Here is an 18,750-nt window from a genome sequence, read left to right on the forward strand (position 1 = left end):
ATATCCAAAGGGCTTTACGGTTGGATCTTATAACAATTTGTACAAATGTTGCATCGAACTTTTAAAAACAAACACTAATATTGTCGATATATATCTGAATGTAAATAACGTAAGTAGCCTATAGTTAAATGTCTAAATACAACTATCACTGCAAGTGACAGACGGTTTGGGTACTTCTAATGTATCGCCATTGATGACATAACCCGGCACCGTGAGACCAGATGCGGTAAAAGCACAATTTATTGAAGATACAATTTTCCTGTTCCCTTCCAAAAAAAAATTGAGTGTTAAACAAATGTGTTGATTTTTTAAACCGACCTAACTGTGAGGGATTATGGGAGATTTTATCAGTCTGTTTGTGTACGTTGAAGTAATACTTGATAGACAGCTGTAACTTAAAATAATACTATTGAAGATAACCTTTGTTGTTTTTAATACAATATTGCAGCTATTTTTGTTTCTTTTTCAGCAAGTGTGTCCTCAAATTTTTTACATGTTAAATTGCAAATGTTACATTCTGATATTGGTGAGATATGAAAGCCTTATCATTCATTCATTGCGACCAATCATTGGAGAAGCTAAATTACGCTACCCTTTCGTATGAACAGGATTGGACACATCAGTGAATATTTTATGATTCAGTAAATATGACAATGATAAACATTATCATGGGCTTATAGCAAATTTTCCACATCCACCTATTGAACAAAATGACCCAGGACTAAAATTAAAACTGTTTTGGAATAGCTTCCGATATAAATGGCAAATGCGAAGGAAAATTTTCCACGGTTGGAATGGCACTCGTTGACAATGGTTATAGGTCCCATACATGTGTTGGAGTTAGTGAGAAAACCGGGTTAGATGGGTATAGAATTCAATACTCACGCTTGGAAAATGTCCTGGGCCACTTATGGGAGACGAAAATATCCATTTCTGTAAAAATATTTGAAAGAAGACTATAGAATTTTGAGTTTGCCTAATAACAGAACGTTTTCCTATTGCTTGTAACGATCTCACCGACATTCTGAAGTCTGTATAGCAAATGTACGAGTGGTTGAAAATTTCCCACCGCCATAGTTATGTTATTTCATATCTGTGCTGAAATTAGGTAAAAGTGATTTTGTTTATAAGAATAACGAAGTAATCAAACAGATATTTCAGTACCGCTTGTTACTCACGGACCGTGTGATTCAACCCCACGGCCCTGTCGTAACGAACATAACATTTCACATTTGTTTCCCCCTCAAATGAAGTATATAATCTTCAAAGAGGTTTTCAAATTTTCGCCATCACCTGAAATAGGACAAATATTCATAGCTTGGCATTCCTGTTGTAACAGGTCACATATACATAATATATATATTATATAATTAACAATTTCCTGGAACAATATAATTAGTGCAGTAAGTGGTGTAAAATGCAAAAAATGAAGCATTTGAATTAAGTGACGAATACATCAAAATCCGAAAATTTTAATTTAACTGGAAGCGAATTTATATATTAATTTGATTGGTGTTTTACGCTTTACTCCAGTATATTTCACTTATACGACTGCGGTCAGCATTACGGTGGGAAGAAACAGGCTTACAATACTGGGACTATCTCGTCAAATTGTAAAAAAAATTTAAGTTTTTGCTATAGTGCTTAATGTTAGAAAAAATTTCAGCGCTTTCTACATGACACACTCTTGGAAACACCTCCCAGACTGGAATATTTACATGTGTAAGCTTACTTCCACGTGAAAGCAACGATGTGAAACTAAAACGACCATCCAGAATACGAATGTAAAAGTCCATATGTGTTACGGGTGTAAACATTTTGTCTGGTGACAGGAAAACGGAGATAAAACTGTACATGTTATATTCATTACTTTGCTTATTAGAAATCTGGTGCGATTTTCTAAGCTACAGTGGTGACAGAGCAAGGTATCCTTCCCGAAGGATAGTTATAGGTTAACGTAATTATAAGTCCTAAGGCAACAAGTTATTGTGTTTCTAAGAGAAGGCAACAGCGCCTGTATGTATCTAAGAGAAGACAACAGTGTTTGTATGTATCTAAGAGAAGACAGCAGTGTCTGTATGTATCTAAGAGAAGACAACAGTGTCTGTACGTATCTAAGAGAAGACAACAGTGTCTGTATGTATCTAAGAGAAGACAACAGTGTCTGTATGTATCTAAGAGAAGACAACAGTGTCTGTATGTATCCAAGAGAAGACAACAGTGTCTGTACGTATCTAAGAGAAGGCAACAATGTCTGCCTGTCTCCAAAGAGAAGGCAACAGTGTCTGTATGTCTCAAAGTGAAGGCGTGCATGTCTCCGAAGAGAAGGCAAGAGTGCCTGTATATATCGGAGAGAAGGCGACAGTGTCGGCATGTCTCTGAAGTAGGCAACAAGACATGTACGTCCCTGAAGAGAAAACAACCAGGTATCCGCATGTACCTGCAGAGCAGGTTATACATCTTATAAATGTGCCTGAACAAAAGGGCACCTACAGGTGGCTACTAGTATTTTGGGAGGAGGAAACTGGAGTGTCGGTGAAAACCATGCAGATAGGTCTGTATAAGTCAATTAAACAACGGATTGATGCAATCATTAAATACATGAATGATTATAGTTTAAGTGTATTATTATACAATAATTATAAATATACTGTAAATTTTCATTGCATGTTTATACTGTATATTGGTTTTGTATAATAACTATTATAATTTTAATAATTATAATTTTAACTGTGTTATATCTGTAAGTTTACTCCCTTATGTAACAGTCGGCGTAACAGTAATATCTGCCACAGGCAAACAAGCCCTTCTCTTATGGATGTATGTGCTATACAGAGCTCTGGTAGCTATAGCTATTGCTGTCCGCTTTAGGTGAAAGGTTATTAGACGTATTTTCTGGTACGAGGAATCAATTAATATGGGAATCCCATATAAATAGTCAATAGGACTTTAGTTAAAGAGAAATGGAGCTACGAGTGAATATCGTGCAGACAAACATGAAAAATGAATAATAAATTGTGACTTGAACCTTAATTACAATTGCTATTATCAGAATGCACTATTTAACACAACGAACGTCCTTCTCTGAGCATGTGATGTTATGTAATATTTCTCGTTAAAAACGAGTAAAGAAAAATAAGAGAAAATACGCTAACTAGGGAAATTCATATATAAATTGAGACCTACTCTCCAAAATTTATATGAAGGAATCCAAAAATAAATGTCAAGCTGCAACATTAATACATTGATGTATAAAGTGAACATAAATAAAATACCATCGACATCCTCTCTGTAGACTTACCGGAAACAGCGATTAAGCTGCAATGCGTACAAGCTGACGGCGACAAATAATATTTCTCAACTGTCTTTTACAGTAGAAAGTTTGATCGTAAAAGCATTTTCTCGATTAAGCGGTAATATATACATATATACACATGTATACATATATCTCAAAATATCGGTAAGTTTCGCAACATAATTGCGAAGTCAAATTTCTGATTTGTTTATATGACTTTTTCGGAACTTGAGAAACTGCATCCTTTGTCAGCCTGGCCTCAACACATGCATATTACGGCGTATGTTTATACAGAATTATGGTTGTTGGTTTATCTTTATTTATTTATTTTATTTATTTGATTGTTGTTTTACGCCGTACTCAAGAATATTTCGCTCATACGACGGCGGCCAGCATTATGGTGGGTGGAAACCGGGAAGAGCCCGGGGGAAACCCACGACCATCCGCAGGTTGCAGCAGACCTTCCCACGTACGGCATGAGTTGGACTTGAACTCACCGCATTGATGAGAGGTTCCTAGGTCATTACGCTGTGCTATCGCGCTCACCAACGGAGCCACGGAGGCGCCTTTGTATGTCGTATCGTTATAATATTTAACTTATGAAGCATAAATACATCCAATTAAAACTTTCACTTTAGCCTTGGTTTTGTTTTCATCAGAGCAAATATTTATAATAATGGCGACTGTATGACTTAAATATACTGTAAATGTGGAGTAAGAAGTAAAATTCATTCTTAATTGCGTCTGTCACTCTCCCCCCACCTTCCCACCACAAGCCCACGCCCCCCAACCCCCACTAGAAACAGTCGTGCAAGAGTGATGACTCACTATGGTGCTGTTTTGACTGTTTATACCAACATTCAAAGGCGGCATTGTTCAAGCTATTTGGAACTTTGGATGTCATTTGCTAGAGAACTTCTGTTGGTCACAGCATATCTTATATCTTCGGCATGAGGTCATTAACGGATTGATCTGCACTAATAGCAGTGACGCTATTCACAAGATGCCTTCTTCTCCATGATTCGCCACAGATTTTCTGTGTATTTTTTCATAACACAATGGCGTATTGCACTATTGACTGACGTTATACACAATTAAGGTACTTAATTCTCTTATGAGATTCGTCATACATTATCTGTGTATATGCGCACTTGAAGCAATCATGTATACACCAGCTTCAGTGACGTTATATACAACACACTTCATTTTCTGGGATTCGTCAGAGTTTTCTGTGCATATGTGCATGAAGCAATGACGTAATACACAAGTATTACAGCAGGTAACGCTTCTGTACGATTCGATTTTACCCGGCTTGGTTCCTACTTACATTGGATAGATGATTGCTGCTTTAAAGAATGATTACTGATTAAAAAATTAGTCTATCACAAGAACCAATCAATCAATTGTTGTTAAACGTGTTTCAGAATTACATCTACCAGTCCAGAAAGCGATCAATCAGTCTAGACGATGACTATATATATTACCCAATATTTAATACTTAATTCATCAACTCCGTACATATCAATGAAAACAATGAAGTACTTACAAATCCGTGTTTATCGGAGATGTTGTTGGTGAGTTTGAGCTTGTGGAAGGACACCACTTTCTGCATCCACTGCTCGCCGGTGCTTGGTGAGTCCGGATGGATGTACATGCGCTTTGGCATTTCCGGATCGGCCTTTCCGGCCACCATCCATCGGCTGTTGTGGAATTTATAACGACAATCGTCGACCGCCACAATGTCCATCAACAATATATATTTCGCGCGTTTGTCCAAGCCTGAGACTTTGGCCTTATATGGAGGGAACATCCGTCTAAAAGAAAAGATAGAAAGAACAAAAAAATAAACTACATATGTGTTTCTATTTAATGGAGTTGTTCTATTTACATCATAAATATTTCACTTATACAATGAAGATTTATAGTCGGAAACCAGGTACAGCCTGCAAGAAACCACCATCTGGCGTCAGATATACCTCAATAACTTATGCTCACGTAAAGATATAACCAAACTGGCAACAGCTGGGTTAGAACCTGCGACGTCACTGGTCAAGGACTCGAAGTCTAATCTGAGGCAGCAGATACAGACCGCTTGGTAAGATAGTAGCTTGAAGTACAATAATGAAGTAAAATTCAATCATACGCACTCAGCTTTCAGTTTTACAACACTACATTGTCATTGTAACATTTACCATTATAATAGTGCACTCTCCTTTCTAACGGTATATTTTCCCCGTTCGCTTACCATTGAGAGAATTCTCCTGTGATACAAATGCTGATACAAATGTCGTATAACTGTTGATAACACTTTATAACCTTGCACTGCACGATACAGCCGCGCAATCAAGAATACGATTCCAAAACTAATGCCAAACGGACTCCTTTATACGCCTGCATGATGAGACACTGGCGACAGCTGGAATCGAGCTCGCTACATCACAGACGAAAGACTAGTGTGTATAATCTACCTACTTTCAAAGTTATAAACACATTATAAAAGAACAAACTATGATAAACAGAACATGCTTTTGCGAAGCGATCTCTGAATGTGTTGATCAACATGTAATGTCGAATCTCTGAACAACAAAACAGATTGTTTCCTGATACAGTCATAAAAAAAACATACTTCACCCACGTGCATGGAGCAGAAAGGTACGAAATAGGGATAAAACGAACAATGATTATCATGTCCTTAAATGTCCGTTTTTATTGAAACGTGAGAGACCATATTTACCTAAAAACAATTGAATCTTCCTTGCATATAACTGATACATAACCGAATTTAAACGACACCTTTTCCTATACGAACTGCCTTTTATTTTGCAAATCCTGTAGTCAAAAAACGATATGCTAGTATCGCATGCGAATAACTGACATCTTATGGATGACTAAAGGGTATATATATATATATATATATATATATATATATATATATATATATATATATATATATATATATATATATATATATATATATATATATATATATATATATATATATATATATATATATATATATATATATATATATATATAGTATGTCAGGTGATATTCAAATGCCATTATATCCTCAGTCTAACGTCTTGAATTCGAACATGTTAATTTGGCGGCAACGAACAGTCTGTGAAGCAGATATACCTTGAGGATTTGGCTTTTGGTGACAGCATGAAAGTTGATGATGTGACATCGTCTTGGTTTCAATCGCTGATCAGCTACTACATATAGTAAACACTGATAATTCACATCAGCTTCCCACATATTTGTTGTATATACTGAATATATATACTGAATGTTGAATGTTATACACTGAAGGATTTATTTGTATTGAAAAAAAAGAGATTCTAAATTGTTGTCCCTGCTATCCCATGACGATAATCAAACTGTCGGCAAACGTCATGTTACCAAAAGGGGGCTTTTCAGGCAAATTCGAAATATCCATGAGCACCTACAATTATGCATTTTTGCCAATTTCAGTAATTTAAATGTTACGTAATTAACTACATTTTAATGCATGACAAAACCATTCACGTATACTATATGATCTAACGTTTAATGTATACTCATAACAAAATGTATACACTAGACATGTTTCAACGATAGAAAACATGCGATGATGATAAACCTTGCTTTGAATACATGTATATTTTAACAGTTCTGTTTGCGCAGTGTTTTTTCTTTAATTATGCTTTCTCAGTGTCATAATTAGATGAATCTGTCCTAATTCTTACTTTAAATACTGATTTAGCTTTTTGGTGGTTGAACCTATATCTGGAAATTGGTTTTTGCGATTATTATTGGTTATTCGTTGACAGCTGGTATACCGTTGTCTTAAACTCTACAGAGTTACAAGAAATAAATACGCTCGTTAAAATATGATGACATCCTGAGACCAAAAAGAACAAACAAAAATTTCACGTTACACTGTCTTGAGCAAAGGCGCAGTAATAGTTATTCTTTCATTCCATAACCATGACTCTTACGCAACTTATTATCAACTTTTATCAATTTATATTAATATAAATGGTCCTTGCACAAAAAAAATCTTATACATCATGTGCTGTTTTTTCTTTTTCCCCGGAAACCATTTCGTTAAACGTTCCGAAAATTGTAACCCTTAGCGATAGGCTTTGAACTTCATGGGATATGCTGTGTTGATTTGAAAACGATTTCATCCGCCGATATATCATTAATTCATTCTAACTACATGTGCGCAAAACCCTCCCGCGGTAATTGGGATATTCAATTCGTACACGGACATTTATCTGATTTGATTACCTTTAATTGATTAGAGCAAAAGGCGCATGCGCGAACAAATTTTCCCTTTCCTATAATCCAATTGACTGTTGCGTCGTGTTACTCGGTATATTGCGGAAAGGGATTTGAGTTATGTGGGGGTGAAGTATCGTGAATATATTCAAAGATACGTGGACCGTGGCTTTGGGTTCTGCTGCTGTGGAGTGAGGTGGGGGAGATATTAGGGACATGGAGTGGGCTGAGAAAAAGGCGAATCGATATCACCATAGCTGCAATCAAACGCTCCACATAGGCCCTGAATATTGCCTTAAATTAAAGAAATTTCTAACCGAAAGCGTCTAGCTTGGGAAATATTTTCTCAGCAATGAAGTGGTGTACAAAATGTGATGTGCTGAAAGATACAGAAATTGGCTAGATCGTCAAAAAAGGAAAAGATGAGGCTAGAACAGATCATTTCAAGACCGACATACTTATAACAATAGATAATTAAATGATTATTGTCATTGTGCGTCTTTAAAATTCCTTTGTTGGTAATAATAATTTTTTCCCTTCTGAGTCAGTTGGGATTATTAAATATTATTATAAGTATATTATACATCCCTTCTTTATTTCTTGACGTTATATTGATAGTCTGATAAAATACATATGGTGGGGATTTTTACAACCATTGGCGTTTTTCAGAAAAGTGATAGTATATGCAACAACCACATGTTCAAAATTTCTCACTTCCACAACGGTGGTCCAGTTCTATATATGGTGCGTTGGCTACCGGGCACAGCGGAGTCAGGGAAATAAAGACAAATAAATCTTCTGCATTTTGTCTAAATATGTTTTATTCTTTATCCCTTTTACATTTCTATTCATTTTTTATTCTGAATTGTGCCAAAATAGTTTTCATTAGCTTCTTGTATCAGGACAAGCATTTAACTAAAGAAAAAACAGTAAGTGTGTATAATCAAGGAATTCTTCCCCACTGAAGATGCTTAAACAAGGAGTTAAGCCAGTACAAGTCACATGGAATCAAATCTGCGTATAGTACATTTCTGGTTATATCTGAAGGGTAAATCGGCATGGTATTTCACTCCCAGCACGGTGACTATTCATAACCTGATCACGCTGTACCGTACACCTAGTTAATACTAGTTAAGTATTGAAAGGAAAAGCGCCAAATGCATGGCCAACGCTTGTCTGATTCATACCCAGGTTCACGGCGCATGCTTAAGGGGTGATGACGGCAGCGGGGCGTGGCCGAGTGGTCAGGGCAGTTGCCTGTCCATCGGTAGGACACGCGACGTGCAGGGTGAGGCCTTGGTCAAGGGTTTTTTGGATTCCGTCATTCTCTTTGTGGATTACGGCAATAAACGATAGGGCAGAGTAATAAACGATATCTGTGCCGCAGCACGGCGGAAAGTCACTTGCCGCAGGTTGTGGGTTTAACCTCGGCACTCCGTTCTCCTCCACCCATAACACTGGTGGGCACCGTATTATAACTGAAATTAGTTTGAATTTCGCGTTAAACGAAAATCAAATAAATAAATAATTTAAGGGATTATGATCACATTTGTACATTAATTATATAAAACAAGAAAAAATATTGCTTTAAACCACTGTCAATGTTATTTTTTTCAATACAGCTCATCTTCAAAATAATGTTAATATTTTGAAATCAACATAGAATATGTTACTCAGTTAATGTATTACAGTGGCACGTCCACTGTGTGCAAGGTTATGTGAAAGGTAGGGGAGAGGGGGGAGAGTAGGATGAGTTGGTGGCGGGATGGGGGGTGGGGGAGCAGAGTAGGATGAGTTGGTGACGGGATGGGTGGGTGGGGTTTTGGCGCAAAGTAGGATGGGTTGGTGGCGAGATGGTGGGTGGGGAGCAGAGTAGGATGAGTTGGTGACGGGATGGGGTGGGTGGGGGAGCAGAGTAGGATGAGTTGGTGACGGGATGGGGTGGGTGGGGAGCAGAGTAGGATGAGTTGGTGACGGGATGGGGTGGGTGGGGGAGCAGAGTAGGTTGAGTTGGTGGCGGGGTGAGGTGGGTGGGGGAGCAAAGTGGGATGAGTTGGTCGCGGGATGGGGTGGGTGGGGGAGCAGAGTAGGTTGAGTTGGTGGGCGGGGTGAGGTGGGTGGGGTGGGGGAGCAGAGTAGGATGAGTTGGTGACGGGATGGGGTGGGTGGGGAGCAGAGTAGGATGAGTTGGTGACGGGATGGGGTGGGTGGGGGAGCAGAGTAGGTTGAGTTGGTGGCGGGCTGAGGTGGGTGGGGGAGCAAAGTGGGATGAGTTGGTGGCGGGATGGGGTGGGTGGGGGAGCAGAGTAGGATGAGTTGGTGACGGGATGGGGTGGGTGGGGGAGCAGAGTAGGATGAGTTGGTGACGGGATGGGGTGGGTGGGGGAGCAGAGTAGTTGAGTTGGTGGCGGGGTGAGGTGGGTGGGGGAGCAAAGTGGGATGAGTTGGTGGCGGGATGGGGTGGGTGGGGGAGCAGAGTAGGTTGAGTTGGTGGCGGGGTGAGGTGGGTGGGGTGGGGGAGCTGAGTAGGATGAGCTGGTGGCGGGATGGGGGCGGGTTGAAAAGCCGATTTATTTCAATTTTAAGTTGGATGCAACTTGATTACTATTCCATCGCCAAATAACTAACGTCAGCATATTATACTGAAATTTACTTCATAAATACACACTTCATAAAATTATATAGTATAATACTGTAGTTGCCGCAGAGGTCGAGTTAAATTAGAATTTTCGCAGATGTCCATATAGTTGTGGTGTGAATCAGGGGCCGGATTTATGAAACTCCCTTAGCAAAAGCAAACCCTTAACTACCATGACAACGTACGTTGTAGAAATATACAGTGTACTTAGCTAAGGGCAACTTAACGCTAAGTAAGCTTCATGAACCCGGTCCATGTCTCTCAGGAGAACTGACCCACATCAATATTCGAAACACCAACCTGTAAACCTTTACAGTTTTATGATCATTATTTAATTATTGTTTCACACCTTGCTGGAGAATATTTTGCTTACATCAGGTTTATATGTGAAGGGTACAAAGAGTATACCAGCCCTTAGCTACCTAGCTGACTTACATTTCTTTTCATAGCATGGAGATGTTTATATGTGAGATGATCAGCCAAACCCGGGGTTATTTTAAGGTCGAACCAACTGTATGGAATAACATATTGTAACGATCGTTCATTGTTATGACACTTAAAATTAGAACACAAATGTATTTGTGCGTCACTGCTGATTCTCGTCATGATACACATTCAAGCAATTTAACTCGGTTCCCCCCTCCCCCAGTAATGCTGTCGTATAAGTGAAATATTTTTGAGTATGGCCTAACACACAAGAATACCCATATGTTCAATTTGTCCTCCCCCCCCCCCCCCAAGATCGTTCGCCATTTAATCAGCATCCGTCCATGAGTATGGTCATGTGATAGAGAAGAACAAAGATCGATTTTCTCATGGTTTGTGTTAAAAGTCGAGGCTAAGTTTATATTCCTCGCCGGCGAACTTAAACGTTAGAGAGGTTTGAAAGTCTCAGTGATAGCAGACTTTCTAATAATCTCGCGGCCAGTTTGCCCTGAGGGTTCTTCTTGGCCACAGCGGGAACATCGTGTAGTTGCCTTCATGTCGAGACGAGCTGACGACTCGGGGAAGACCGGAGACGACCAGACCGAGTTACAAGCTCCTGTTCTCACCTTCTGAGATTCTGACAGAAATTTAGCCTACGATAAATGGTGTACAACAGGGTGGTCTTCTTCAACATCAACGAAAACTAGTTTTACAAAAAATCTGAAGATCTGACTCGAGTTTAATTATATGTATATCGTCTCATCAAGGATATATAATCGTCAGGGATGTCTGTATAGACAATACGACATACTAGTGTCTAGTCGAACATATGTCTTGGGGCAGTGCTCAATTCGTCACTGTCACATACAGGACTCCGCTGTTGTTGTTTGCCTGCCTTTACCGCGGCCACAAACACTGTTGTGTCTCTCTCCTCTACGACCGTCTTCAATCGAAGCGTCTCAGTCCTTATACCAACAGCGCCCAAACACAGTCATCCTGTGACACTTTTTCAATCATCGGCACCACAGTCATGAAAAGACATTGTTTCGAGCATTTGGCGACGAAAACGAGGTTAAATCGTCTTTTCGTGTCTTTAAAGCCTAGACAATTTAATTGCCAATACAGCATTATAGCCTTGTCCGCAGGTAAAATCTCACCGCCTGATTTACATCAAGGCCCAATAAATCACCGGACAGATCAAACATGATGCTGTATGTGCTGTCTGCAATTGCCCACGGATTATCGTATGTACCACTTTATTTATGTGGTTATTTGTAGTTGACTACGATCTCCGAAAGATAAAAAAATGATATTAGCTCGTACACACACATAAATACATACATATAGACGTTTATCTTCTCGATTTGACCCTGGCGTGCAGATAAAACAGTGCGCATGCCGACACTCTACGAGACCAAATCAATGCATAGCGTCACTCCAAATCTTAACTATAATGTATTCTAATGACCCAAAGTTGTGACATAAATGGCGATGAGTCTGGTATCGTCATCACAGCCGGTCCAAAAATTTTAATCTGTTGCAAATGTCTAATACAATAAGATATAACCAAGCTGTAAATTCATGACGCCCGCGGGGCAAATGCTGATATAAAAAGGGTAACGGAATGATATTGAAGCCATGTTGATGTCTTACTCAATGAGACGTTTTGTTCTACACATGCATATTTGGCTTTAGAAGATCGCAAGCCACAAAATATTAGTCTACTGGATCTCTAATATTTGAGACGCTTAGCAGCTGACATGATAATGGAATTAGGGCACCTTGAGGGCCCTTCATTCTAAGAATGTATCGACTTTTGCTGGCATTGGCTGTATATTTTGTATCCTTCTTTTCGCGAAAGCTTAACCCTTACAGTTATAATTGTCTAGCTTCATGACACACTATACAAACCACCAGTTAGATCGAGTGAATGTATATTAGCGGAGAAATACAAGTAAGCAGCCTATTCCGAATACTGGGGCTATATTATAACGTACACTTGTGAGCAAATGAGTTGTGTGTTTAGAATAGTCACGTGTTATCGATATAAACACTCCTGTATTTATATATTATATATAAACAATTTATTCCTTAGTATAAATCGTAACATTGAAATCTGCCATTTATAATATAGCATGTATGGCAGATTGTGCTCTATAAATGTGAAAACATATATACTGTAGGAAAACATTAAATTAAAATACCCTTTCTCGCTTTATAGCAAGATACTGCGTTTAATGTAAATGTGGACCTTTCAATGTTGAAACATAAAGTGACGTGGACGACCTATTGGGTTTGACGGATCGGATATTACATACATCACTGTTGGCTACTTCTACTTTCAGGAATACAACTATTTTCTGAAAAATAATGCATAATTGTGAGATATTAATAACGAAACTTAGGAACTTGTTTTTCAAGCTGAAGATCATAACTGTGATTTGAATACCTCACTTATTATTTACAGTGCTTCCGTTAAAAATGTGTAAAACTATCAGAAAATTGAAAAAAGCCTTCTCCTGTTTTTTCTGCAACTTACTTGAATGTATATAGGAAAATTAACGCACTGTTTCACTTTACTTGCATGCATATTGAAAAAATGACCACACTGTTCGATTTTACTTGAACGCATAGATAAAATTAACGCACTTTTGCCAAAATGCGCATAGTTACAATTAATAATCTGTTACTTGAACTGAAAGGAAAAATTAACAATCTGTTCCATTTTACTTGAATTGAGAGGAAAAATTAACATTCTGTTCCATTTTACTTGAACTGAAAGATAAAATTAGAACACTGTTCCATATTACTTGAACATACGTGGATATATAGAGAACACCGGGGTATTGTTTCCTCTACACATGTTTATTTTATTTATTTACTCAAGAATATTTCACTTATACGACGGCGGCCAGCATTATGGTGGGAGGAAACCGGGTGGGGGAAACACATGACCATCCGCAGGTTGCTGGCAGACCTTCCCACATACAGCCGGAGAGGAAGCCAGCATGAGCTTGAACTCACAGCGACCGCATTGGTAAGACTCCTCGGTCATTACCCTGCGCTAGCGCGCTAACTAACTGAGCCTCTACACATGTGAACGACCCATATCGATCCCTACTCTTCGGGCAGAAGCACCCATATAGTTTTGTAATTTGTATCACCAGTGAAAGAGTTATATCAAATCATGTCAACGTTCTCTTATAGCCTTTATTTCTGTCCAGATTAGGAATTTTTTATCTTCAGCTTAACAAGTATTTCTTTATGTGAGATAGGGTGAAAATATAAACATCGTCGCCTTCCAAAGATCGTGAGCAAGTGAATATGTGGCATAAATAAAAGACAAGGGCATAGAGAGCAATACCAGAGCAGCGACGAAGGTATTGTGGTACGCTAATGGTCATATGTATCACGAGTGACATATGACGTCTTATTAACTTAGGTCATTTAAGGTTTATTCTAACTATTCATGTAAATGCTTAAAACGTAGCAACTTTCACTTCCTCTGGCACCTTACATTATGCAGAATAAGGTAAAACAGTGCAGTGGTTACAATTTGTAAGACGTCACTAGTTCACCAGTCTAGAATTATTCAAACACTGTGTTGTCATCGCCTTCAACGTACAATCACATTAAAACAATGCATATATAACATTGTTATTATGATGTACATATCGTCACAATGTTTCCCTGCACTGCACTCCACACAACATATCCCTTAAATACCCCATATGTGCCTTTCCAATGCAACTGCTACCGGTATGTACAAAGTGTAAATCTATACACAAATGTACTCACGCCACCAGATAGTATGTGTGAACAGTTCATTTTACATAAATCGTTGTCAGATTATCATCAAACTTTCACGTAATTTTAGAAGCTAAATTCCTAGGCCTACACCAATGGATATACCATAACTTCAGCTGTCATGAATTAGGCAACAATGTTGCAAAATTATAGATTACATAAAATAAAACAATTGATAAAATAACAAATCAACAAAATAGAAAAAAAATAAACAAATAAAACTAATTGATAGCTGATTTTTTTGGTTAAAAGGTATCTGTAATATACATAAATTTTTTATTTCAGTTTTTAGTTCAAATGCTGAAATATATACCACGAATAGTGTATAGTTTACATCCACTAATATGGGTGGCTATATCAGACTTTTAAATGAAACATTCTGATATTATGTTAACAACGGATAGAAAGTTTGATTAACTTGCTATATGTTAATGACCCTGGCACCCTGGCACCCTGGCACCCTGGCACGTATTTGTTTATTTATTTATTTGATTGGTGTTTTACGCCGTACTCAGGAATATTTCACTTATACGACGGCGGCCAGCATTATGGTGGGAGCAAACCGGGCAAAGCACTAGGGAAACCCACGTATTTGTTTAGCAAAAAGATAGTCTAGCCGTATAAAACGAGAATATATTATATGAACAAATTTGCTCTGTATCTTATAACATGGTCGTGGGTATCCCCGGGCTCTGCCTGGTCTCCTCCACCATACTGCTGGCCGCCGTCGTATAAATGAAATATTATTGAGTACGGCGTAAAATATCAATCAAATAAATAAATGAATTTTATAACATATTCACGTTTGAAGTGCTAAATAAAAATTATCCAAAGTCCCTTTTCATGGGATTTTATCCATACGTTTGAATTTATAAATGAAATATAAAGGAAAACAATTTATTATCTGGCTACAATATAAAGTGTTGTATAAATTAGAAAATATTTTTTCAGGGCAAAACAATAAATAGTTCGAATATCAAAGATCAGATCGGCAAATTATCTCTTGTACTGCCTGCTATACAAAACCAGCCTTATCCCAGGAGGAATTGGATTGGCTTGTAGACAAAGTATTTCGCAGAATTAAATTATCTACATAAATTTTTGATTTGACTTTATTTTCCAGAAAGACTTCTTTCTGACTGGAAAACGACAGCATGCAAATAGTTATCTCAGATACATGCTGGTCGATGACTATATTTGCCAGGTGTTAAACATATCAGATCAAACTATGAATAATTAATCTAAAGTCTTTCGTTCTTCAGTTAAACTTACAGAAGGAAAGTTTTGTATACGATGATCAAACCTGTGTATCTTGTATCACTGTCCAGACGTTTATTTAGTATTCATTTAGTTGTTCAAATGATTATTTTATGAATCTTGTCATGTTGGTAGTGTTGTCTTTCCGACTTCAGATCATATCCCACGTTAATACCTGCAAAGTGTTGTAAAATGTTAACCCAGGTTAAACAGGTGCGTTGTTAGAACATGTGTATCACGGAGTATAAATAGCGACATAAGGTGAGAAAGTATTCGGCTCTTGGTGCCTCCTTAAGGCGTTGGTTTACGCAAAATAAAAAAGTTTCCTTTTAGCGACGAGCAGTGTGGTTTTCCCAAAACATAACATTTCTGCTCTGAAACGGAGAAAAGAATGAAACAAAAATAAATCCCTGTACGGGATAAAAAAATGAACAAACGCTTGACGTGCGTCTATAGGCTTGCCCGAGGCGAGCAAGCTCCCAAAATATTTCATCTGTGGTTAGCCCGTAAATCGAGATTCTATCTTCTTCAAACAATGTTTTCCTTAATTAGTACAAAGGGTTTACAACTGTTGGCGATCTTGTCTGAAAAGACAAACGTAAATCACAACAGTTCAAGCAGTTTGGATGTTACACGTTCATCACTCTCAGCATATGTCACTGATGTATATATACAGGCTGCTTCGTAAATCGGCCATTTAAATGATGCACGCTCACTGTTCTGCGAAGGGGCTATAACCATTTGCAAACTAATTACCTTGTGAAGTAGCCGTATAACTGATGCACATTCACCACTTTGTCGATAACTGATGTACACTGAGTACTTTTTGAAGTAACCATACAACTGCACCACTCTACCTATTTTTTTGAATAATGAGTACTTTGTGAATAATTCATGTAATCCCTGACTACATTGTGAGTAACTGATGAACACTGGCTAATTTGTGACTAGCTTTGCACACTGACGACTTAAGTGAATACCTAATGTGCACTCGCTAATTTGTGACTAGCTTTGCACACTGACGACTTAAGTGAATACCTAATGTGCACTCGCTACTTTGTGACTAGCTTTGCACACTGACAACTGAAGTGAATACCTAATGTGCACTTGGTACTTTGTGACTAGCTTTGCACACTGACGACTTAAGTGAATACCTAATGTGCACTCGCTACTTTGTGACTAGCTTTGCACACTGACGACTGAAGTGAATACCTGATGTGCACTCGCTACTTTGTGAATAGCTTTGCACACTGACGACTTAAGTGAATACCTAACGTGCACTCGTTACTTTGTGAATAGCTTTGCACACTGACGACTTAAGTGAATACCTAATGTGCACTCACTACTTTCTGAATAGCTTTGCACACTGACGACTTGAGTTAACGCCTTATTAACTAGCAATCACGTAATTCATTCAAAGAATTACACACAGCGTGGGATTCCTTTGACACAAGTTCAGTGTCACATACAAGACAATTTCTTCCAGACGCCATAACGTTCGTAAACTGAACTAAATTAGGAAAAATATAAAACGGAAGTGAAATTTAAGACATTCCCCAGGGTAGGGAATGGGCGCTGTCTTGTTCATTCCGTATTTCTCTCTAGATGTTGATTTATTCAATGTATCAATGAATAAAAAGAGTCTAGGTCATGTTCTTTTGTTTTGCATATTCATTCGCCTGTATCATCAGTAACGCAGTGCTCATTGCGGTTACCATCGTAATAAATGCTTTAAATGCTTGTCATCGGCACTATCATCAGAATACAGTTTTTCCTCGTTTGACTGATATGACTTGATATAACTGATAAGACTTGACATGACTGACTGGTGTTAGCTTAACACGTTCAATATGGTATACAAGTACAAAGTACTTTATATGACTGACATCACTTATAACATAATCCACATTCATATCACTCCACGTTCAATGTGTCGCACGTGTAAAGCGTATGGTGAACGTGATTGATATGACTTACTGTAACTGATGGGCTTTACATCTGATATATCATAGTGTAGGCCTATATATAGCTTATATGAAATCGTGCCATTTTTATATGAATTCATATCAGTATCATACCAGACATCATATCATGGTCAGTGTAACATATGATAAACGTACACCGTGTGTTATATGTGAATGACATACCACCAAATAACTGATACGTCATTACATCACACATGCTAATTGACACGTTCAGTATGTCATATACATGCACACCGTGTGTTATATGTGAAAGACACACCATCAAATAAATGATAGGACTTTACATCACATATGTTAATTGACACGTTCAGTATGTCATATACATGCACACCGCCTGTTATATGTGAATGACACACCATCAAATAAATGATAGGACTTTACATCACATATGTTAATTGACACGTTCAGTATGTCATATACATGCACACCGTGTGTTATATGTGAAAGACACACCATCAAATAAATGATAGGACTTTACATCACATATGTTAATTGACACGTTCAGTATGTCATATACATGCACACCGTGTGTTATATGTGAATGACACACCATCATATAAATGATAGCACTTTACATCACATATGTTAATTGACACGTTCAGTATGTCATATACATGCACACCGTGTGTTATATGTGAAAGACACACCATCAAATAAATGATAGGACTTTACATCACATATGTTAATTGACACGTTCAGTATGTCATATACATGCACACCGTGTGTTATATGTGAATGACACACCATCATATAAATGATAGCACTTTACATCACATATGTTAATTGACACGTTCAGTATGTCATATACATGCACACCGCCTGTTATATGTGAATGACACACCATCATATAAATGATAGCACTTTACATCACATATGTTAATTGACACGTTCAGTATGTCATATACATGCACACCGCCTGTTATATGTGAATGACACACCATCATATAAATGATAGGACTTTACATCACATATGTTAATTGACACGTTCAGTATGTCATATACATGCACACCGTGTGTTATATGTGAATGACACACCATCATATAAATGATAGGACTTTACATCACATATGTTAATT

The 18,750-nt window shown here is 37.9% G+C and overlaps 1 protein-coding gene across 2 annotated transcripts in view; it reads right to left on the reverse strand.

Moving 5' to 3' along the window:
* LOC135476691 (T-box transcription factor TBX2-like) overlaps positions 1 to 18,750 on the reverse strand; it is a 41,301-nt gene that overhangs the window by 16,801 nt on the left and 5,750 nt on the right. The window contains exons 2-3 of one of the 2 annotated variants that reach the window (XM_064756803.1): positions 4,842 to 5,109; positions 886 to 933 (exon numbers count right to left, since the gene is read on the reverse strand). In XM_064756803.1, the coding sequence (XP_064612873.1) occupies positions 886 to 933; positions 4,842 to 5,105 (312 nt within the window). In that variant the 5' untranslated portion in view covers positions 5,106 to 5,109. The remainder of the gene's footprint in view (positions 1 to 885; positions 934 to 4,841; positions 5,110 to 18,750) is intronic. The other variant, XM_064756802.1, reaches the window with a different exon arrangement.

Source organism: Liolophura sinensis, chromosome 10 (genome assembly GCF_032854445.1).
Source record: "Liolophura sinensis isolate JHLJ2023 chromosome 10, CUHK_Ljap_v2, whole genome shotgun sequence".
Classification (NCBI taxonomy): domain Eukaryota; kingdom Metazoa; phylum Mollusca; class Polyplacophora; order Chitonida; family Chitonidae; genus Liolophura; species Liolophura sinensis.